This window comes from Pongo pygmaeus, chromosome 6 (assembly GCF_028885625.2).
Source record: "Pongo pygmaeus isolate AG05252 chromosome 6, NHGRI_mPonPyg2-v2.0_pri, whole genome shotgun sequence".
NCBI lineage: Eukaryota > Metazoa > Chordata > Mammalia > Primates > Hominidae > Pongo > Pongo pygmaeus.
The window spans coordinates 4805513-4829352 of NC_072379.2; the positions used below are offsets into that span (position 1 = coordinate 4805513).

Sequence of the window (23840 nt, forward strand, 5' to 3'; positions counted from 1 at the left end):
CAAGGGATTGTGGAAGCCACAGGAACCTCCCGGCACGTGCCAACCCTGGACTTCCCCCAGAGCTCCTCTGGGTGGCAGGTGCTGGCCACGCAGGGTCTGCCCTCCAGGTGCCGCGGGTGAAGCTTCACCTGGCGCAGGGAAGGCCATCAGACTTCCAGCTCGTCACCCGTGTCCTCAACCCCTAACCACGGAAGCAATGCCTGTGTTTTAACCTTAGTGACCGCGCAGCCCTGCTCCTAGGAGACACGCGACTCCACAGCAGTTAGGAGACAGCAGATGCATTCCTGGAGCTGCTGAGAAGGAGCAGCCTGTATGGGGTGACTCTAACTCAAGCCGTAGGCCTCCCAGACAGAGCCTCTGAAGCTCCTGTTTTCTTTGTCCTTCCTGGGACAGGTCTCATCCAGCCTATTCCTTTTGACGTTTTCTGAGTCACTTTAAACTGTGCAAGGTTTCCTGTTTCCCCTGGACGTGGCTCTTGTGGCCCTGGCCTTGGTGGGCAGGTGCAGGGCACGCTCCCTCCTTGGGAGGATGAGATGCTCTGTGGCTTCCACCGCTCCCCAGATCATCTGCTTCCTTCGCGCCCCACAAACTCCTTTGCCTCAGTCCCTGTCTTCCTTGATGGGGAGATTCCCCAAGTGTCTGTTCCTGTGGAAGGGGAGGCGGCCCCCCACCCCTCCCGCTGCCCAAGTGTGTGTGGGCATTGGTGCATGGGGTTCCCTCCCTGGGATTTCATGGGGGGCTCAGGAAGGCTGGGTCTCAGGCTTTTCTCCTGGGCCATTGTCTGTTGACAGCTGGGCTCAGCTCTGGAAGCTTGGGGGGCCGAGAGCCTCCGGTCCTCCTGCAGAATTTCAGGTCACAGGGCTATTTTTGGTGTGAGATGTCACTCTCTGCTGCTTCTGTGTCGGGTGCCCTCGTCCAGGCCTCGGGTTCACCCCCTCCAGAAAGTAAACCCATCCTTCTGCTGGGAGAGACGGGGCGAGGGGACAGCAGTGGACAGGAGCGATCTGTCACATTCATTTTAAAAATCGCCTCTGGAAGCTTTCACGGGTTCTTCCTTCCCTCTCTGGTTATTTCTCTGTGTCTGAAATGATGACAATTGTATTTATATTTATATCATCGAGAATTAAGTGAGCTATTTTTATTTTCCTGACAGCTTTCTGTTTGGCCGGGCAGGTGGTAGGACTCGTGGCCTAAGGAGGGGATGGGAATGAAGGCACGTGACATGCCCCAAGTCACTCGGGCTCAGCACTGGTGGAGCGGTGGCCAGTTCCAGCTCGCTGTGTAGAGAGGGCTCTGTGGTCTGAGGCTGAGCCAGGCAGTGTCATCTCCAACCAAGTCACCAGTTTGGCCCAACTTCCAGGAGCCATCAGCTTCTGGGTGGACCTGGGAAAAACCCAGGGCTGGAGTAGACCCTCAGTGTGGGAGCTTTCAGGCAAGAATTCTCCCCAAAAACAGCTTGCCTGAGATCGACTGCACATACCCTACAACTAACCCTTTCCATTGTTCCAGTCCGTGGTTTTCAGCCATTCGCAGAGTTGCGCAGCCACCAAGTCAGCCTCGGAACATTGTCTTGACTCTAGAAAGAAGTCCCGCAGCCCTTAGTCATTTTCCATCCCCGCTGCCTGTTCCACCCGTCACTCCAGCCCTAAGCAACCACTAAGCTCCTTTCTAAGTCGGGCAAGAATGTTCTGGAGAGATTTCCTCCACAGATGGGCACTTGCTCTTACAGGAACCTCTCTGCCGGGCTGGTGGACGGAGATTTCTACCCTGTGGACACACTTAACCTTAGCAGAATCTCCACCGGTCAAGACCAGCAGTGTGTGTGGCTGGGTTTAAACCACTGTGCAGCACCTTCACGATGCAAAACGTGCCCGTTCAAACTCCAGCTAGAGTCCTGCACCTCCATCAAGATATTACAGGGAGAGATGTAACTGGCAAACTCCGTGAGCACGCTGGGGAAACATCTATTTAAAAATCAAGCCGGGTGCGGCAGCTCACACCTGTAATCCCAGCCTTGAGAGGCTGACGCGGGTGGATCACTTGAGGTCAGGAGTTCAAGACCAGCCCGGCCAACATGATGAAACCCTGTCTCTACTGAAAATACAAAACTTAGCTGGGCGTTGTGGCACGTGCCTGTAATCCCAGCTACTCAGGAGGCTGAGGCAGGAGAATCCCTTGAACCTGGTAGGCGGGGGTTGCAGTGAGCCGAGATCGCACCATTGCACTCCAGCCTGAGCGACAGAGCGAGACTCTTTTTCAAAAAATAAATAAAATAAAATCAAGTAGCATGCTTCATAGCATTTTCTCCTCCTCCTAGTAACGAGGACACCTGCCTCAGGACAATCACTGTTACGGCAGATACTATGAAAATATTTATTGGTAAACTTTAATTGGAAAACTACTATTACAGTAGGAAATTGTCTGTGATCTATAGATGGTATTAGATCCCTAGATCCCTGCCTGTCCTATAAAACATCATTTTGTTTTACTGAAAACTCAATATTTATGTACATATCATCTAGAATCAGTTTTTTTTTTTTTTTTTTTTTAAGATAGAGTCTTGCTCTGTTGCCCAGGCTGGAGTGCAGTGGCACGTTCTCAGCTCACTGACATGGCCGCCTCCTGAGTTCAACCAATTCTCCTGCCTCAGCCTCCCGAGTAGCCGGGATTACATGTGTGTGCCACCATGCCTGGTTAATTTTTTGTATTTGTAGTAGAGAGGGGGATTTTGCCTTTTGGCCAGGGTGGTCTCGAACTCCTGACCTCAGGTGATCCGCCCACATTGGCCACTCAGAGTGCTGGGGTTACAGGCCTGAGCCTCCGTGCCCAGCCTATAATCAGGTTTTTGAACTGGAAAGCACCTTTGAGATGGTGTCTTCTATTCCAACCATTCTGTTTTCTTAGCAAACATCATGGAAGCGCAGAGAGGTTAGATCGAGTGGTTCTAAACCAATTTTCTCTTTTGGTGGCGTTCACCTTTGTCACAAATCCCCACACCTTACGGCTCTCATTCCTGCTACAATTTGCTCTTTGAAGGGGAGAAGTCAAGCCTGGGAAGGCCTTTCCACCCCACTGGAGTTGGGGAGTGATTAGCCCAAGGTCAGACGGGCTCTGGCTGGTACCTGGCTTTCAGGTACCAGTCCAGAGGGGGACCATGCTCCTCTTCTGTGCGTGTGTGCGCATGTGCGTGTGCAAATGTCTTACCAAAAAACACCTCTTCATGTCTTAATATCCAAACCCCGATCTCCAGGATCCCCTTCTTCTTGTGACCTCAGTCATGGGCCAGAAGCCACATCTTCTTTCTACTTGGCCTTGATGGCTGCAGCGTGATCCGATCCCATATTAACACAGGGACTTTCACGACACAGAAAGTCAGAGGTCTCAACTGTGCCCTTCTGACAAATAGGAGAACATGGTTTGTTTCGTTGATTTGCAGTGGTTGAGGGAACTGGAGAAAAGAGACAAATGGCAAGGGCCATAGAAGCTATCTTTAAACATTTGTCGTCATGACTGCCATCGTGTCCAGCGCTGGTGGAATGGGTAGGTGTGTGTGCGTGGGTGTGTGTGCGTGCATGCATGCATGTGTGCGTTCATGTGCATGTGTGTGCATACATCCGCGCGTGTGTGCGTGCATGCGTGTGTGTGTGTGTGTGCATGTGTTGATACAGACATGGACACTGTGTTCATTCAGCACCGTCGTTCACAGCTGGAGTTCACCTTAGGTCCCCTGCCTGGACCCTCAGCCAGATGCTGGCCCCAAACCTCTCTCCTTGCTTCCCTAGGTCAGGGACACCAGGCCCATCCTCAGACACGAGCTTGGGTGGATGTCGGCTCTGGGACCCACAAAAGCTAACAGCCCCCAGGACTGAAGAGCCCTTGGGCTTCATAGAGCATCTTAGAAAATGGATGATGCAAGGCCGGGTGTGGTGGCTCACGCCTGTAATCCCAGCACTTTAGGAGGCCAGGGCAGGAGGATCACTTGAGGTCGGGAGTTCCAGACCAGCCTGACCAACATGGAGAAACCCTGTCTCTACTAAAAATACAAAATTAGCCGGGCGTGTTAGCACATGCCTGTAGTTCCAGCTACTCAGGAGGCTGAGGCAGGAGAATCGCTTGAATCCAGGAGGCTGAGGTTGCGGTGAGCCAAGATTGCACCATTGCACTCCAGCCTGGGCAATAAGAGCCAAACTCTGCCTCAAAAAGAAAGAGAAAAAAAATGGGTGATGTGGCCCGGCACGGTGGCTCATGCCTATAATCCCAGCACTTTGGGAAGCCTAGATGGTTGGGTCACCTGAGGTCAGGAGTTCGAGACCAGTCTGGCCAACATGGTGAAACCCCATCTCTACTAAAAATAGAAAAATTAGCCGGGCGTGGTGGCGCGTGCCTGTAATCCTAGCTACTCAGGAGGCTGAGATAGGAGAATTGCTTGAACCCAGGAGGTGGAGGTTGCAGTGAGCTAAGATTGCGCCATTGTATTCCAGCCCAGATGACAGAGCAAGACTCTGTCTCAAAAAAAAAAAAAAAAAAGAAAAAAGAAGAAAGAAAATGGGTAATGGAGCTTTCTAGTCAAAATACTGATGCAGGAAATCTCCACTGGGCTGGACTGAAGAAAATGTAAAGGACATCAGACGTTCCTCGCAATGTGACTTAAGAGGACAAAATTGTGGAGTATTTTCAAATAGCCTTGGGCTGCCCTTCTGAACCTTGGGGGTGACCGACCACCCACCCTTATCCCCCAAGATTCACTCGCTGGGCCGTGCCTCCCAGACAGCTTCTCATCCTGGAAACAGTCTCAGAGTCCCTTTTGTGTTTGGAAATAGAAACCTGGTGCCCACAGGCCTGACAGTGCCTGGCGCTGAACGATGCGGCCCGGCCTCCTTGGGGAGGCCCACCCTCCTCTGACCAGTGTCTCGGGGAGAATCAGGACTGGCCCAGTTGAGCCAGCTTAAGTGCCTGATTTTCTCTCTTCCATGTGGACAGCCTGGCTAGCAGAGCTATGGGAGGAGCCGCACATTTGTAATGCTGAGTCACTTCCTTTGAAGCGGGTCCCTGGGAAGAAGACGCAAGAGGACCCCCTGCTGACAGCCAGGCACCCTTCGTCACCCTCTGACCTGCTCCTCAGTCCTGTCTTTCAAAAATGCTTTGACGAAGAGCAAAGAGACTTTCATATGAAAGAGGGATGTTTGCACATGTCCATGCAGGATTTTAGGTAGATTTACTATTTAAACATTGCCGCATGTTTAAAAACACAGTCAGGCATAGACCCAGCAGCCTGGTGCTTCATGCAGGTTCCACTACAAGAGACCTTAGCATCTCTCAAGTATTGAATCACTTTGCCTGTCCTGAATACCTTCTGGACTCTGAAAAGCGCATTATCACCGGTGGCTTATGTACATTCTTTCTTACCCCACCTCCCACAATTTTAAACAAGAGCCTTTGCCAAACAGCTGCGCTGGCAGCCAGCGTTGCTTATCTCCGTGTGGGCAGGCTGCTGCTTTACATTGTTTCTGTTTTTGTTTTTGTTTTGTTTTGTTTTTAACTGAGTCCTGCAGTTAGCAACTTGATAGTTGCTGCCTCATCAGTTTAGAAATTGAAAGGTGAGCTGGATAAGTAATGCTCAGCTTTGTAAAAGGTGGCAGTTTCTTCAAGCCAGATGAACCTTGGATACTGTTCACAGCACACTGGTGTTGACTCTGACGCTTGTGGCTGGCTTTGTTTGCACTTGGTCGTCTCCAGTAGAAAAACCGAGGCTCACGGTTTTAAGCCCAGAACTGATGGTGAAGCCAGTCCATTAAGCTCTGGGTGGATAATGCACGCTTTCTGCGACTCCCGCCTGCCCGAGCAGGGGTGGAATTGCTCCTTCTGTCACATCTTCTAGGCAGTGGCAGGGAATCATCTTGAAAATGTCTGCATAGGTGGCTGCCGTGCTATTTCAGTCTTCCAGTGTGTCCTTTGAGAGGTGGTAGATCCCACCTGGGTGCCACAGCAGTTGCCCTAGCAGACAGGAAGTAGCTGTGTCTGTCTGGAGCCTGCGTGGGAGATGGCATCAGCGGCACTTGTCTGGGGATATTTATATCTCTTCTGTTCTCATGCACAGTAGAAAGACAACTGACGGCTGGGCACAGTGGCTCTCGCCTGTAATCCCAGCATTTTGGGAGGCCGAGGCAGGTGGATCACCTGAGGTCAGGAGTTTGAGACCAGCCTGGCCAACGTGGTGAAACCCCGTCTCTACTAAAAATGCAAAAAATTGGCGAGGCGCGGTGGCTCACGCCTGTAATCCCAGCACTTTGGGAGGTCGAGGCGGGCGGATTATGATGTCAGGAGATCGAGACCATCCTGGCTAACACGGTGAAACCCCGTCTCTACTAAAAATACAAAAAATTAGCCAGGCGTGGTGGCGGGAGCCTGTAGTCCCAGCTACTCGGGAGGCTGAGGCAGGAGAATGGTGTGAACCCAGGAGGCGGAGCTTGCAGTGAGCCGAGATCGCGCCACTGCACTCCAGCCTGGGCGACAGAGTGAGACCCCCTCTCAAAAAAAAAAATAAATTAGCTGGGCATGGTGGTGGGCGCTCGTAATCCCAGCTACTCAGGAGGCTGAGACAGGAGAATTGCTTGAACCCAGGAGGCTGAGGTTGTGGTGAGCTGAGATCGCGCCATTGCACTGCAGCCTGGGTGACAGAGCGAGACTCCCTCTCAAAAAATAAAATAAAATAAAAAAATAGAAAGACAAGTGACTTCCAAATAAGCCAAAGTCTCAGTTCCTAAGTGTCCTGATAAAAGCATCGAAACTGCTCCCTGGGGCCCAGGTTTGAGAGTTACGGTCCGGTTACTTAGACACACGGACACGCACCTTCCCTGGGTGTTGGCGTCTTCTTGAGTCTCCTCCTGCACCTCACACCCGCTCCTCCTCCCATTGCAGGTGTACCTTCCGTTTTCCCAGCACGGCCATCAAGATCCAGTTCACGTCGCTCTACCACAAAGAAGAGGCCCCAGCCTCCCCGCTCCGGCCGCTGTACCCACAGATCTCCCCTCTGAAGATCCACATCCCGGAGCCGGACCTCCGGAGCATGGTCAGCCCCGTCCCCTCCCCGACTGGCACCATCAGGTGAGCAGCCCCCCAGCCTGCCCTTGGGCCCCCAGGAGAGAGGGAGATGATGCGAGTGTGCCTGTCGTATGCAGCACCGGGCTCCAAATCTCTCTGGAAAACTGCACATGGCATGGAAATACAGAAAGTGTTGTACGTCCATCCGGGACCTGGCTGAAATCTCTGTGAATTCTCTTACAAAGGGAAGAATCACTACCTGATCATCACTTTTCCCACTGGAAGTTTTACATATTAGGGCTTGTTAAAGCAAGCACAGGTTTTGTGTTGTTTTTTTGTTTGTTTTTTTAAAGGACGTTGAAGATGGTTTTTTTGTTTGTTTGTTTTGAGACGGAGTTTTGCTCTTGTTGCCCAGGCTGGAGTGCAGTGGCGCGATCTCGGCTCACTGCAACCTCCACCTCCCGGGTTAAAGCGATTCTCCTGCCTCAGCCTCCCGAGTAGCTGGGATGACAGGCACCTGCTACCACGCCTGGCTAATTTTTTGTATTTTTAGTAGAGACAGGGTTTCACAATGTTGGCCATGCTGGTCTCGAACTCCCAACCTCAAATGATCCACCCACCTAGGCCTCCCAAAGTGCTGGGACTATAGGCGTGAGCCACCATGCCCGGCTGAAAATGTTTTAAAGTAATATTTGTCCACCAGGATTTGGTGAACTTTGTTTCTTTAAGCTTCATTTGTGAAAATTCTCTATGACCTTTTAGAAATTAATCTAGATTTGAAGAAAGTCCTCAAACTTCCTCATCTCTGGCATGTTATACAATGATAAGCCCCTGAGTAGGGGTTGCAGGGTGAAAAGTATAAACAGAGTTCTGTGTAGGGAGTGCCGGTGAGCCCTGGACTGAGTCACACACGAACCTCAGGCGACAGCCTGGATGCATGGCACACAGCCCTGGCCCTGGTCCTGTCATACAGGGATGCAAAAACAGTTGTGTACTTGAGGCTGGAGGGTTCATACATTCTTTAATGATTTACCTCTTCATTGCGGACATTTCTAAACGTGGCTGGCTTTTCTCTCCCCGCTGCACGTCTGTGGCCCTGAAGATGCGTGACCGCGCATGGTTTGGTGCCAGAGCTGTGGGTCCTCCGCAGCACCAGCAGTTTCTGCGTTGCTCGTGCGTCACCAGCAAAGGTCACCCCAGTGGAAAAAGCAGATCACATCTTAGGGCTGTTGTGAACATGGTGTTGACCTCACATATACCCTGAAAGGGGCTCAGGGCCCTCGGGGACATCTGTGAAGCACATTCTGGGCATGCTGGTCTGTTGGAGTGAGCGCCGTGGCAATCCCGGGCCGGTCACATCAGTCCCTCCCTGTTGATCTGCGCACTCTGCTGAACCCCGGCTGCACCTTGGCTTGCTTTTTTCTGTTTTTCCTCTTGCAGCTGTAGGAGAAGAAAGGGCTTTTGTTTGTTTTTCAGAGACAGCGTTTCACTCTGTCGTCCAGGCTAGGGTGCAGTGGCGCAATCATAGCTTGCTGCAGCCTCCCAACTCCTGGGCTCAATCGGTCTCCCCACCTCAGCCTCCCAAGTTGCTGGGACCACAGGCATGCACCACCACACCCAGTTAATTTTCTTATCTTTTGTAGAGACAGGGTCTTGCTATGTTGCCCAGGCTGGTCTGGAACCCCTGGGCTCAAGAGATCCTCCCTCATCCACCTCCCAAAGTTCTGGGGTTACAGGTGTGAGCCAACACACCCAGCCCATACGTGGCCTCCACCTTTTCAGGGTCCACAGTTAGAATTACACACTGGCTTCTCTTGGAACGCAGCCATCAGGGGCACGGCTCCTCTACCCTGCTTTGCCGACAAGTTACCAGTGGCCTCCTACAAGTTACAAGGTGGGAATCATCTCCATTTGAGTTGCCTGGAGTCGGCCTCCTTTTTTGGGAGTGTCTCTCGTGGAGAGAGACGTTCAGGGACAGTGCTGCTGCGGAAAGGCGAGGCCCCGGGCTCAGGCCGGGCATGGTCACCTGTGTGACTCTGTGCGGTCACTTCAGCCCCCCCACCTTCCCGGGCCCGGTTCTCGCCTGTGGAGCCAGTGCTGTGACGTCATGACTCTCTGGGATGATGATGATGATGATGATGGTGAATCCTAAGTGACTGAAAGCCTGGTGTGTGCTCACCTGGCCCTGTGCTGAGCAGTGCACATGCAGTATTGTATTTAGTCCATAGAGCTTTATGAGAGAATGTTCCAGAAGTAGATAGTGATGATGGTTATTCAATTTTGTGAATATCCTAAAATTCACTTTAAAGAGTGAACCGGCCGGGCGTGGTGGCTCACACCGGTAATCCCAGCACTATGGGAGGCCAAGGTGGGCGGATCCCTTGAAGCCAGGAGTTCAAGATCAGCCTGGGCAACATGGTGAAACCCCGCCTCTACTAAAAATACAAAAATCAGCCAGGCATGGTGCCACATGCCTGTAATCCCAGCTACTCGGGAGGCTGAGGCAGGAGACTGGCTTGAACCCAGGAGGTGAAGGTTGCCGTGAGCTGAGATCACGCAACTGCGCTCCAGCCTGGGTGATAGAGCGAGACTCCATTTCTAAGTAAATAAATAAATGGTGAATTGTATGTTATGGGAATTGCATCTGAAGAAAGCAGTTGAGCACCGTATATGTACTTAAGTCTTCACCTAGTACCACCTTAAAGGCGCTGTAGAAACAGTGGCCAAGACCAGCTCACGTGCTAGTGGGAGCTCACACCAGAAGAGGCTGGTCCTGCTGCTTTTGGGGTGGGCAGCAAAGGCCTCAGGTCCAGAGAGAAGCAGACCAGGGAGCGATCCGGGGTTCCTGGGGAAGGGCTAGGCCAGCGCCCCCTGCCTTAGCCTGGCGGTGGGTTATTAATCAGCAGGTTGTAATCCAGCTAAACAGAAACTTTTTTTTTTTTTTTGAGATGGAGTCTTGCTTTCCTCTGTCGCCCAGGCTGGAGTGCAGTGGCGTGATCTCGGCTCACTGCAGCCTCCACCTCCCTGGTTCAAGCAATTCCCCTGTCTCAGCCTCGAGAGTAGGTGGGATTATAGGCACATGCCACCACGCCCGGCTAATTTTTGTGTATTTTTGGTAGAGATGGGGTTTCACCGTATTGAAAGAAAGAAAAATGTTTTGGTTTGCTCCGGGAGGGGGCTTAAAAAAATAAAACTTTCCCAGCGTTAATCCAAATTTGCATAGTAAAGTCGCTTTTGTATTACAAGAGAGGTCATGGTTTGCGAAGGAGTGGATACCTGTGTTTTAAATTACGGCAGGGAAAATACTGTTTATTTTTATCTTAGCTTCAGGGGGTACACGTGCATGTTTGTGACATGGGTATATTACATACTTGTGGGGATTGCGCTTCTAGGGTTCCCATTACCCAAAGGGTGAACCGTGTACCCCGTAGGTCATCTTTCATCCCTCGCCCTCTCCCGCCTCCCCGCTTTGGAGTCCCAGTTTCTTGTTGTTTCGATCTTCCTGTTCCTGGGTACCCACTGTTCAGCCACTTAACAGCCTGCTCTTGTAAGCAAGAGCAGGCGCTGTGCGGTATTGTTTCTGAGTTAGTTCACTTGGGACAAGGGCCTCCAGCTCCATCGCGTTGCTGCCCAGGCTAAGATTTCATTCTTTTTTATAGCTGGGAGTAAAGAAATTTTGTACAGAGCACCTGAAGCTCTTGCGGCTGGAGCTGTTCTGAGAAGCTGGGTGGCGGCCTCCTGTGACCGCGAGTCCCCGTCAGGGGGTGCGAGCAGCTACCTGGGCCTGCACCCGCCCTGCTCTTGCTGCGGGAGCCGGGAAGGTGGGGGGCCACCCCGTTCCCCTCCTTCCGCCCAGTCCTGTTCTTTGAAACCGCCCTGTGCAAAGACCGGATTCTTGTTAGGGAGAATTCTGTGCGGAGAAAGTAGTAAGTTAGGGACTGGCTGTCTGGCTTTTTGGCCTTCCATTGTTACAATAAAAGCCTCTCTGTTTACATCCGTTTATCTTAGCACCGTGGAATTCAATTGAGTGTTTAGAAACCTCAGAGGCCCTTGAGGTTTTGCCTGCCAAGATACTTTTCAGTTTGAGTTTCTGCTGTAGGGTGGAGCCGGCGTGTTTACAAACACTCCCTGCCCTTCCCTGCCACCTCCCCACTCTCCTGCTCTCTGGCTGCGCTCCCTAACAGATCGGGAGGTGGGAGCGGGGCCAGGCCAGAAGAGCTGGCTGCCTGCAAGGCTGTCCCCTCCCGGTGCCGCCCCGCCCCGCCCCCGCGGTGCCTGCCTTCCTAATTTGGTGTGCTTTCGCCTCGCCGGTCCTCATTGGCCGTGGAGTGGCTGCCTCGGTGTAGGCCGGGCTCGCCCAGAGCCCCTCATTCCCAGGAGTCGGGAGTGGCTTGGGAGCGGCTTTTTCCTGGGGGAGCCTCCCTGATCAGCTGCCCCTGCCCCCGCCCCACCCTCCGTCCTTCCTTTCCGTTTCTCCTGCTTTGCTCTCGCAGGCACTCGCTCCTTTTCCCAGGGTGGGTGGGTATGGGTGTGGGTGTGTGGTTTTGTGTGTGTGTGTGTGTGTGTTTTTCTGATTTATTTTTTTCTGCCCTGAAGTACTCCACCCAGAAAATGAATGAACTCTCTTTGAAATAAATTCTGCTATCTTTAGCAGCAGTTTGACCTTTTCTTTCCTTTTTGCAAAGAAGGGTTTTTACAGGCCAGGCGCGCGGTGGCTCAGGCCTGTAATCCCAGCACTTTGGGAGGCCGAGGCAGGCGGATCACCTGAGGTCAGGAGTTCGAGACCAGCCTGGTCAACATGGTGAAACCCCGTCTCTACTAAAAATACAAAAATGAGCCAGGCGTGTAATCCAAGCTACTCGGGAGGGTGAGGCAGGAGAATTGCTTGAACCTGGGAGGCAGAGGTTGCAGTGAACCAAGATCGCACCACTGCGCTCCCGACTGGGCGACAGAGCGAGACTCCATCTCAAAAAAAAAAAAAAAAGTGTTTTTAGGAAGGAATTAAAGTATTTAATGAAAGAATTAAAGTAGTTAATCATTTTCTAGGTTCCACCAAACAGACACCAGTCTAAAAAGTGTTCCTTAGAGGTAGAGTTTTAAGAAAACTGCTGAAATTCAGTGAAAGGGCATTGCACAGAGAGTGACCATTTTTGCTTATGAGGGCAAGACTTCAGGAGCTGTTTCTCTTAAGGCTTTTCCTGATTTCTCCAACTTGGAGATCAAAAATGAAAGTAACTCTTACAATTCAGCGAAGGTCAGCAGTATGTAAATATACAGTAAAAATGCAGCAACTGACTTCAAAATCTTTCCCTTTTAATCATGATTTTTTAAACACAGTTCTGCCTTACTGCTCAGATAACATTCAGTCCTAACTTGATTTATGTTGTTTTGTAAAGTTAGAGGTCTTCTGAGTTTGGAGGTTATTGGATCTACGTTAGAAATACTCTCCTTTTTATGACAAACTTTGGTTCCTTCCTGCAGGGTGATTCATCTGTTTCAAAGTTTCTGGTTGGCTGGGCGTGGTGGCTCACACCTGGAATCCCAGCACTTTGGGAAGCTGAGGCAGGAGGATTGCTTGAGGCCAGGAGTTCCAGACAAGCCTGGGCAACATAGTGAGACCCCATCTCTACAAAAAAAAATTTTTTTTAATTAGCCAGGTGCAATGGCTCATGTCTTTAGATCCACCTACTCGGGAGGCTGAGGCAGGAGGATTGCTTGAGCTCAGCAGTTGGAGGCTGCAGCGAGCTAAGATGTCACCACTGCACTCCAACCTGGGCAACAGAGCAAGACCTTGTCTCAAAAAAATAATAATTAAAAAACACAAGTTTGTGGCTGCAGCCTTCCCGGTGTTTTCAGCAGGGCTGCAGGAGGATTGTGGTGCGAATGTGTGAGTCACCCCTAGCGGGAATCCTGCCTGGGTGATCTGGGCTGGCTGCGCCAGTATTTGCAAATCCAATGAGGGTCCCTCTTCCCTTGTCTCCCTGTCCCTGTCCCTGTAGGCCTTGCTGCCCCTCCCCACCCCACCCCACCCTACCCTCTTATGTCTTTTCCCAGCGGAGAACTCTGGGGAAGTAACTATTGCTTCCTCCACATGGGAAGGTTGGGACTTTCTGTCTTCCTTTAATTTTTCCCTCCTGCCTAGATCCCTTTGAGGGGCGACTTTGGTGCTAAAGTGTTGGGAGTTCGGAATGAAGCTTGGTAGGGAAGTCCTTGTGTTTGTCCGAATCTGTTGAAAGGACGTCCCCACCCCCGCCTTTCCTGTAATCTCAGGGAGGGTCCTAGCGCCCGACTTCTCAGGTCGACCTCAGGTGACAAGCGGCTTGTGTGGAGTAGGCCTGTTGCACTGCTTCTGTGCAGGCACATGACGCATGAGGACAGCCCTTCCCGGGTTCCACGAGCCTCAGGGGAAGCAGGAGGCGCCTACAGACACGGAGCTGACCCCGGAACCTGCCTAGCTGCGGGGCCGCCTCTCCGCTCAAGCACCCACTCAGCTCTATGAGGTCTATGCCTCACATGAGAGCAACTCCTGTTCAGGCCACCATGCTGGTTATTCTCACCAGGGCAAAATGCACTTCAGAAACAAGTTAATTTTATTTTTTAAATTATTATTTTTAATGGTGGTTCCAATTTGGGTTTGGGGGGTTGATTTTGGTTTTGTTTGTTTGTTTGAGACAGGGTCTCACTCTGTTGCCCAGGCTAGAGTGCAGTGGCACAGTCACAGCTCACTGCAACCTCAACCTCCCGGGCTCAAGCGATCCTCCCACTTCAGCCTCCTGAGTAGCTAGGACTACAGGCACCCACCACCACACACACCCAGCTCATTTTTTATTTTTGTTGAGATGTTGTCTTGCCTAGGCTGGTCCTGAACTCCTGGCCTCAAGCAGTCTTCCCATCTTGACCTCCCAAAGTGCCAAGATTACAGGCGTGGGCCTGTTTTTTGTTGTTGTTGTTGTCTTTGTTGTTTTTGTTTTGTTTTGAAGCAGGGTCTTGTTCTGACACCCAGGCTGGAGTGCAGTGGTGCGGTCACGGCTCGCTGCAGCCTCGACCTCCTGGACTCAAGCGATCCTCCCACCTGAGCCGTGACTACAGGAGTGAGCCACTAGTTAATTTTTAAAAATAGCTGCCCAGCATTTTACAATGTCTGATTTATCTTAAAGGAACACATTCTTTAAGATCATTCTAAGAAATTCGCCTCTGAAAATTTTCTTTCCCTATTTGTTTATTTTTCCTTTGTCAGATTACGAAGAGACTATCTATCTATCTATATGCATCTTACAAAATGCAAACATTTCAGAAAGTGAAAATCCCCCCACAAGACACTCCCCAGAGCTGAGCCCTTCTCCCTTCTGTGTCTCTGAGTCGTATTCGTACGTGACTGTCTCTTGGTTTTTCCGTTTTAGATATTACACATGAGCTTCCTATATGGAAATTAAGGATTTAGCTTCCCCCCTCCTCATCCCAGTAAAGTTACATCATCATGTTTGGTTTACCTTGCATTAGTGTTTTCTGTATTAGAACTGTGTAGTGATTGTAACGCTTAGCCATTTCCTTCCTCGTACTTTTGGCTTATTTCCGCCACACTCCCCCCGCTCTTGGAGTTAAGAATGGCCTCTTCTCCCTTTACTGTGAAGGCCTTCCTCTGGGGCCCCTCTGACCACAGGATCATCTTCTCCACCATCCCGGGAATCCCCTCAGGAGGTGGTGGTGGAGAGAGGGCTGTTTCCTGATTCCCACGTCTTCCTCTTTCCTGATTTGTTCCTTTGTTTTACTAGAGTCCATCCCCCAGTCGCTTTCTGGGAAAGGGCACAGGAGACAGACTTTTCATTTATTTACTAATTTAAGAGACAAGGTCTCACTTTGTTGCCCAGGCTGGTACTTCTGGGCTCAAGCGAGCCTCCTGCCTCAGCCTCCCGAGTAGTAGGGACTACAGGTGTGCACCACCATGCCCGGCTAATTTTTGTATTTTTTGTAGAGGTGGGGTCTCCCCATGTTGCCCAGGCTGGTCTTGAACTCCTGTGCTCAAGTTATCTGCCCACCTCAGCCTCCCAGAGCGCTGGGATTACAGGTGTGAGCCACCTCGCCTGGACCGCCAGGTTCCTGTCCACACTTCTGGGACTGGCTATGCCTGGCGGGCCTCCTAGCTGAGTCTGTCATGCCTCTCCTTTCCTTTCTCTCTCTACTTCCTGAGAGATTTTCTCCAGTCTCTCCTTCCACCCTTTCTTGGATTTGTATTTCTCCTCTTTTGAATTCTTATTTTTTAATTTGAAGAGCATGTTCTTGCTCTGCAGGTGTGCTTTGCATGCCGTTCTTACTGTCTTACAGAGACGGCATCGTTACCTCCCTAGGGACGGGAACCAGTCTCGTCTCCTCCCGGGCTCCCGTGGCTTCCCTGGGTCCCTCTTCTCTTCTGTTTTGCACCATGTCCCACCTGGTAGAAGCTTCCTCAAACCACAGATGTGCCTTGGCCAGCTGTTGTGTTTAACAGCGAGGTCCTAAAAACCCTCTTAGAGCGGCTGGTGTTGGAGCAGGGGCTGGGGCAGGGACCCCAAGCGTCCTCCTCTGCAGGGAGGTTCCCCCAGGAGGCTTCAGGTGCCGCCTTAGGACACAAAGGACATCACAGACCCCCAGCAGCCTTCTCGCCCTTCCACTGCTCACAAGGCTCTGTCCCAGCTCCTTCCTCCAGCCCCTCCAAGCGGGTCCCATCTGTGTCTCTAGGGCTTCAGGAGGGATCAGGTCTCTTCTGACAGAGCACTGCCTTCTCTGGGCCTGCCGGAAGCGATAACCGTCCCGCCCCCAGGCCTCTCGGGGTGGCCTTCTCTGCCTCAGAGCAGAGCCAAGGGCATTGAGGGTGGACTGGAAGGACCGCAGGCCTGTGCCCTGGGGAAGGCTTTTCTTGGGCTCTGGGGACGGAGCCCAGCTGGCGGCTCCAGAGGTGAGTTTAGGTCTGTCATTGGATTTGCCTTTCTCAGCGTGACTTCTCATCATAACGCGACCCAGCGACCCGTGTGTCCCACAGCCCATCCGTCCCTCTCCAGTCTCCCTGCACTGACTGGCATGTCCTGGGTGGTCCCAGCGGTGCCTTCTAGGCCTGGCCCCTGGACGCGGTGGAGGCTGCCCGGGGTGGGCCAGCACAGGGTTGCCCCTGCGAGCCCAGCTCCGGGAGCCCCCTACTCAGTCCTCCAGCTCTCTCGCCTGAGGCGGAAATGTGACTTGGGAATTGTCCTCCATATAAAGGAAGCAAAATCGGGGCCTAAGGGTGAGCTGCTTACTGTGCTTCTTCCCTCTCTCAGCCTCCAATCGGGGCGCACAGGTATTTGATTCCCGCGACGTCTGTGGGCTGTCGCTGTCCAGCCTCTGCGTCCCACACCCGGGCAGCTTAGGGACTGGGGGGGCCTGACCGAGGCCTGAGGTACTTACCCCAGAAGGAGTGATTCCCTGTTTCCTGGAATTGAGCTGGGGGTCCCTGTCGGGGAGCAGTGGGGTCCCCTCAGCTTCCTGCTCTTTCTCATTCCCGCAGGAGGAAATGTGTGCATGTGTATGCCATCGTTTTCAGCATTTTTTTTTTTTTTGAGACAGAATCTCACTCTGTCGCCCAGGCTGGAGTGCAGTGGCACGATCTCGGCTCACTGCAAGCTCCGCCTCCCGGGTTCACGCCATTCTCCTGCCTCTCCCAAGTAGCTGGGACTACAAGTGCTCGCCACCACGCCCAGCTAATTTTGTTTTTTGTATTTTTTATTAGAGACAGGATTTCACCGTGTTAGCCAGGATGGTCTCGATCTCCTGACCTCGTCATCCGCCCGCCTCGGTCTCCCATCTTTTTTTTTTTTTTTTTTTTTTTTTTTGTTGAGACAGAGTTTCACTCTTGTTGTCCAGGCTGGAGTACAGTGGCACAGTCTCGGCTCACTGCAACCTCTGCCTCCCGGGTTCAAGCGATTTTCCTTCCTCAGCCTCCCGAGTAGCTGGGATTACAGGCATGCACCACCACGTCTGGCTGATTTTGCATTTTTAGTAGAGACGGGATTTCTCTAAATCGGCCAGGCTGGTCTCAAACTCCTGACCTTAGGTGATCTGCCCACCTCGGCCCCCACAAAGTGCTGGGATTACAGGCATGCGCCACCGTGCCTGGCCTTCAGCATTTTTTTTTTTTTTTTTTTTTTTTTTTGAGACGGAGTCTTGCTCTGTCACCCAGGCTGGAGTGCAGTGGCACAATCTCGACTCACTGCAAACTCCACCTCCCAGGGTCACGCCATTCTCCTGCCTCAGCCTCCCAAGTAGCTGGGACTACAGGCGCCTGCCACCACGCCCGGCTAATTTTTTGTATTTTTTTTTTAGTAGAAACGGGGTTTCACTGTGTTAGCCAGGATGGTCTCGCTCTCCTGACCTTGTGATCCACCCTCCTTGGCCTCCCAAAGCGCTGGGATTACAAGCGTGAGCCACCGTGCCTGGCCCAGCATTTTCTTTAGATTGCTAAGGGAATGTTTCTGTGGACTCCCGGCATCAGACACGGGATGTCTTGATTCGTTTTCCAGACAGCTCCAAGGCCCCTGGCTTTGGAGCTGGGTGTCCCATCCCACCTCGGCCAGGTGCCCTCAGACCTGTCTTCCCCCAGAGCACTTTATAGCTCTTAGTGGCTGTGAGGCTCGAGCAGCCTCTGCTTCCCACCTCCCTCAGCTGCAGGCCTGGTATCGGGGGCCTTGGTATCAGGAGCCTGGTACCAGGCCCAGCCCCGTGGCCGAGGCCCGCCTGCGGAGGACAGCTGAATGGGGCTTATTGAGAGACGGGCTGCTCCGAGGGCTGGAGGAGCCATGTGAACAAACACATGTGGTCCCTCAGCCCAGGTGGCTGGAAAACCTCAGAAGCTGTGGCGTTGTACCTGTGCCAGCTGGAGTGACACCAGGATCTGGCAGCCCAGGCCAGGTCCAGTGTTGGGGAAAGTCGCGGAGAAACCACCCTCCTCTCTCCCCCGTGTTTGAGGCAGGCTTCGCCAGCCTTTCTTATTTCCACTTGAAATCATTCTTTGGGGAATGACAACCTTTCCTGTGGGTTTTACTCCATGAGGTTTTTTGTTTGTTTTTTTGAGATAAGATCTCATTCTGTTGCCCAAGCTAGTGTGCAGTGGTGTGATCATAGCTCACTGCAGCCTCAACCTCCCCGGCTCAGGCCATTTTCCTGCCTCAGCCTCCTGAATAGCTGGAACTGCAGGTGTGCACTACCATGCCCAGCTAATTTTTAAAATGTTAAAACTTCGTTTGTTTGTTTATTTATTTATTTTTAGAGACAGGGTCTTGCTCTGCCAGAGTGCAGTGGCACAATTATAGCTCACTGTAGCCTCAAACTCCTGGGCTCAAGCAATCCTCCTGCCTCAGCCTCCTGAGTAGCTGAGACTACAGGTGCACACCACCACACCTGACTAATTTGAATTTTTTTGTAGAGATGGGGGTGTCACTATGTTGCCCAGGCTAGTTTCAACCATCTGGGCTCAAGCGATCCTCCCGCCTTGGCCTCCCAAATTGCTGGGCTTACAGGCATGAGCCACTGCACCTGGTAAACACGAATTTTCTATGCTCTTTTGCAAAATAACTGCTGGGAACAGGAGCAGGTCCCTGCCACACGTGTTCGGCCATCACTGTTGTTGTGGAGTGCGGGGGGGGGGGGGTGCCCCTCATTGGTCCTCAGGAAGGATCCAGGAGCCCGCCTGCCACCTCATGGGCCTCGGACAAGATTTTCCGAGCTGAGTGGCCATTCCCCAGCCTGTGGCCGGAGATCGGAGTGTATCTGAGTGACACCTCAGCTCAGTGGTCCCCAGCAAGGACTGACATTTCAGTTCTTCCTGCTGAGTCCAAGGGAGACGTTCAGTGGCTTTGGGTCTGGGACTGGGTGCACAGGCGCGTGCTGGCCCCGTCGTCTGCAGCCCCTCCGGCCATGAGGCCATCCTGCCTCAGCAGGGAGGTGTTTGGTTCCCAGAGGCCTTTGACAAAGCCGATTTTGGGGGCTGTGTGCTGTTATCAGTCAAAACCTTTCTCTCCCCTTCTCATCTTACTTGTAAGGTTGGGTTTTGTATTTTGGATTCAGAACTAAATTCAGAAAAAGTTTCCTTTTGACGATTTCCTACCCCGATCGAGCCATTTGTGGGTGTGCATTTAAGTTTCGACACGTGCGGAACTTACCCATATTTGGGGAGTCTGTTGGAAAAGAGAACGGGAATTCCAGATCAGAGTCCTTAACGTTCTGTGTGGGTGACACTGAGACCTTCCTGAAAATGCCCCAGACCTGAACTGATCATTAATGTCAGCTGTCAGGTTTTTCTTAGCCACAGGATTTTTTTCATTCATCCCCCTGCTCCATCCAAAAAATGTTTCTTGAGCCCCGCCTACACCCAAGGGGGCTCCTACTTAACCTAAGTTTTGGAGATCTGGGAGTCTTGTGCCTGGACAGTTGGGGAAGGATGTTCCAGGCAGAGGAAGGGGCAGCAAGGTGGGAGGAGGACAATGGACGACCTTCTGGATGGTTCTGGATGGCCTGCAGGGCAGTGCAGCAGGGAGCGTCCTGCCCGCCACAGGGGCTCTAAGTTAGCTGAGGGGGGATGTCAGCATCACAGATGGGTAGGGTCCATCTCAGGACGGGGCCAGGTGGGTGCCCATGAGCTCAGGACAGTGGAATCTCTTTCTCTTGGGAGGTTCTGCACCCACTCTTTGTGTCCTCATTGGCTTTCTCTGAATACCTGTAATAGAAATCATTTTCAGAAGCAAAACATCGGTTTGCTAACCGAAGCCTGCCTGAGTGAGTTAGGGAAGCAGGCCAGGGCATGCCCCTCAGCCGGACGGATGCAGCCTCCTGCCCATGGTCCCGGCCTCAACCCAGAGCCTCACCTGCAGCCGGGGGTGTCTGTCACTCCCGGTCATCTGTGGTTGCTCCAGCCTGGGAGGGAGAGGGGATGAGGGCAGGGGCATCTCAGCGGCTCAGGGCAAAACCGCAGGAGTCGTCTCTTCCCCAGGGCGGTGTCTCCAGGAGAGCCACCTGCCATGCCTTCATCCTGCGGGGCGGTGGCACCTCCACAGCCTCTTTCCAGCATCTGCCTCTGTGACCGCACGGGGTTGTCCTGGGCCCGAGCCTTTTCCCACAGCGCCGCCTTGTGGACACCTGTGCAGGAGCCAGCGGCCCGCGGAGGCTACCTGCCCCGGGTGCACATCCTGTAGGGTGCACGTCCTGTAGGGGTGTGCGTTGGGGGAGCTGAGGAGGGGCCCCACAGAGCTGCCTGACCAGGTGCTGCCTTGGGCCCTGCATAATGGCAGGAGGAGGGCCCGCGGTGCTCTCAGCCCCCGAGCAGAAGTCATCACTGGAAAGAAACTTGCCTGCCGTTTCCAGCATCTTGTCCCTTTCGCTGCGTGACCTTGGCCGGGCAGCGTGATGGCACTTACAATTGGAAAGTGTGAGCTTCTTCCCCACAGCCCCACCCTCCGGGTAGGTCCTGAAGCCCTGTGCCCCACAGGGGCCCCCCTTTTCAGAGCCATGAACTTACAGTGTCCTTCTCTCTCCTCAGCGTCCCCAACTCCTGCCCAGCCAGTCCACGCGGTGCCGGCTCCTCCAGTTACCGCTTTGTGCAGAACGTGACCTCGGACCTGCAGCTGGCAGCAGAGTTTGCAGCAAAGGCCGCGTCGGAGCAGCAGGCAGACACATCTGGAGGAGACAGCCCCAAGGTCTGAGCCCACCCGGCGCCGTGTTGCACCTGGTGACCAGGATCGGGCCATAGTGACCCGGCGCGGGCGGCACAGACAGCCCAGGGCCCGCGGGCGTGTGCTCGAGGTGGTCTCAGCCCACAGGGAATGGAGCCGCAGCTGGCGGTAGAGCCGTCGGCCCTTTCTCCTTTTCGTGCCCAAATCATCCCCGTTGGTCATTTGCTGGTGACGGGTGGCTCCGTCACCGAGGGCCCCTCCCGCCATGCTCCTTGTTCATCTGCCGCTGGCAGCCTGGCGTCAAAGCCTTCATACAGCCCTTGAGAAGGATGGCGTTCTCCTTATAACTTTGTGTCTTAGTTCGTGTCTGTCCAACAGGTGTTTTCAAATTGATTTGTGGAAGAGGTGAGAAATTTCAGAATTAAATTATAATAAAACCAAAGTTTTCCTTCCCACGAGGCAAAAATGGCTGTTCCTAGTTGAAAGCAAGCACATTAATGGGATAGTTGGAGGGCACTGGGATGGGTGCCGTCGAGACGCGCACGTTCTCGTAGGAAGGTTCCTCCCCATCAGCTGTGACGGGTGGGTGGGGTGGACTCGGGGATCTTGCTGGAGCTCATCCCGTGAGCCATGTCTCTCCGCAGGATGAGTCAAAGCCGCCGTTCTCCTACGCGCAGCTGATCGTGCAGGCCATCTCCTCCGCCCAGGACCGGCAGCTGACCCTGAGCGGGATCTACGCCCACATCACCAAGCATTACCCCTACTACCGGACGGCCGACAAAGGCTGGCAGGTGAAGCCGAGTCCCCGGGGCCGGACCACCTCTGAAGGCCCTTAGAACATGAAACTAACAGGCGCATCGCTTTCCTTAAAACAGAAAAGGGCCGGTGAGGGGGCTCACGCCTGGAACCCTAGCATTTTGCGAGGCCAAGGCAGGAGGAAGATCAAGACCAGCCTGGGCAACATAGAGAGAACCTCTTTTCTACTAAAAATTAGCTGAGTGTGGTGGTGCATGCCTGTGGTCCCAGCTACTCGGAGGCTGAGGTGGGAGGATCACTTGAGCCCAGGAGGTGGAGGCTGCAGCGAGCTATGATCACACCTCTGCACTCCAGCCTGGGAGACAGAGAAAGACCCTGTGTCTACAAAGAAAAAAAAATATTTTTTTTTAACTAAGAAGATAAATATAAAAGAGAGTTGTTTTCACGGATGGCATATGGTACATCTGAAAGGCATTAGCACTGTGATACCATTGTGTCTAAATACTCTTTTTTGTTAGTTTCCTTCTTCTGAGTCCCAGAACTGGAAGATGGGTCTATACCTTGTTAGATTTTGTGCTTGCTGTGCCTTACAATTCCATGTTAAGTTGGAAAAATATACCATATACTGTTAATAAAACAATCCACATGTCTGAATTGAGGATGGGATTGTAAGAGCTTTGTCCACACCAGCCATGACTGATGCTTGTTGCATTTGCCTGTATTTTCTCCAAAGTCAGTGCAGCCCATCCACTAGCTTTGTTTTTTTTTTTGAGACAGGATCTCGCTCTGCCGTCCCGGCTGGAGTGCAGTGGCGCGATCTCAGCTCACTGCAACCTTCGCCTCCCAGGTTCAAGTGATTCTTCTGCTTCAGCCTCCCAAGTAGCTGGGGCTACAGGCGCCCACCACCACACCTGGCTATTATTTGTATTTTTAGTAGAGATGGGGTTTCACCATGTTGCCCAGGCTGGTCTCAAACTCCTGACCTCAGGTAATCCTGCCCGCCTCAGCCTCCCAAAGTGCTGGGATTACAGGTGTGAGCCACTGTGCCCGGCCAAGACCCAGTGTTTTTTTGTCCCAGACGTGCTCCTAGACCAGGATCTGTCTTTCTGTTTCACTTTTTCTGTAAAGACTGGTAATGGCAGCCAGGCACAGTAGCTCACACCTGTAATCCCAGCACTTTGGGAGGCCCAGGTGGGAGGATTGCTTAAGCCCAAGAGTGTGAGACCCCATCTCAACTAAAAATACAGAAAAATCAACCCAGCATGGTGGCCCACGCCCGTAGTCCCAGCTACTAAGGAGGCTGAGGCAGGAGAATCCCTTGAACCCGGGAGGCGGAACTTGCAGTGAGCCGAGATCGTGCCACTGCACTCCAGCCTGGGTGACAGAGCGAGACTCCATCAAAAAACAAAAAAAGGTAAAATGGTAATGATGCTGTGTCAAATTTTGATAGGAATGACCTGCCCCGTGCCTCGGTGCTGCTCCCGTGAGGCCCAGCCAGCGCAGCACCAAGGGCTCTGCACAGCGGGACGGCCTCCCCTCACCCTGGTCCTGCATCTGTTTCAGATTTGAGGCGGGTGGGACTCGTTTTCTGATTTGCTGGTGACGGGTGAATATCTCTGCTTCCCTGCAGAATTCTATCCGGCACAACCTCTCTTTGAACCGTTACTTTATTAAAGTTCCACGTTCCCAGGAGGAGCCTGGGAAGGGATCTTTTTGGCGAATAGACCCTGCCTCTGAAGCCAAGCTCGTGGAACAGGCATTCCGGAAACGGAGGCAGAGGGGCGTCTCCTGCTTCCGTACCCCCTTCGGGCCTCTGTCCTCAAGGTAAAGCTCTCTGCGCGCCCGTCCTCCAGCTGTTAGGAAAGCTGAGCTGCCCTGGAGTTTAGAGATACGTGGCGCAGTCAGCCCTTCGGATCGGTGGGCTCAGGCTCAGTGTGCAGGCATGCAACTGATCACAGGTCAAAAATAGTCCAAAAAAAAAAAAGGCCAGCGCAGTGGCTCACGCCTGTAATCCCAGCACTTTGGGAGGCCGAGGCAAGTGGATCACCTGAGGTCAAGGGTTTGAGACCAGCCTCGCCAACATGGTGAAACCCCTGCCTCTACTAAAAAAATACAAAATTAGCCGGGCGTGGTGGCAGGTGCCTGTAATTCCAGCTACTCGGGAGGCTGAGGTAGGAGAATCGCTTGAACCTCGGAGGCGGAAGTGGCAGTGAGCCAAGATTGTATGTACCACTGCACTCCAGCCTGGGTGACAAGAGCAAAACTCCGTCTCAAAAAAAAAAACAAAAAGTAATACAAATGAAACAATACACACTACAACAGCTATTTACATAGCATGTACATTGTGTTAGGGATTATAAGTAACCTGGC

The 23840-nt window shown here is 52.7% G+C and overlaps 1 protein-coding gene across 1 annotated transcript in view; it reads left to right on the forward strand.

Annotated features, from left to right (window-relative positions):
* FOXK1 (forkhead box K1) overlaps window positions 1-23840 on the forward strand; it is an 89282-nt gene that overhangs the window by 52134 nt on the left and 13308 nt on the right. Inside the window, exons 2-5 of the mRNA XM_054496047.2 lie at window positions 6919-7104; window positions 20582-20738; window positions 21359-21505; window positions 23101-23294. Of these exons, the coding sequence (XP_054352022.1) occupies window positions 6919-7104; window positions 20582-20738; window positions 21359-21505; window positions 23101-23294 (684 nt within the window). The remainder of the gene's footprint in view (window positions 1-6918; window positions 7105-20581; window positions 20739-21358; window positions 21506-23100; window positions 23295-23840) is intronic.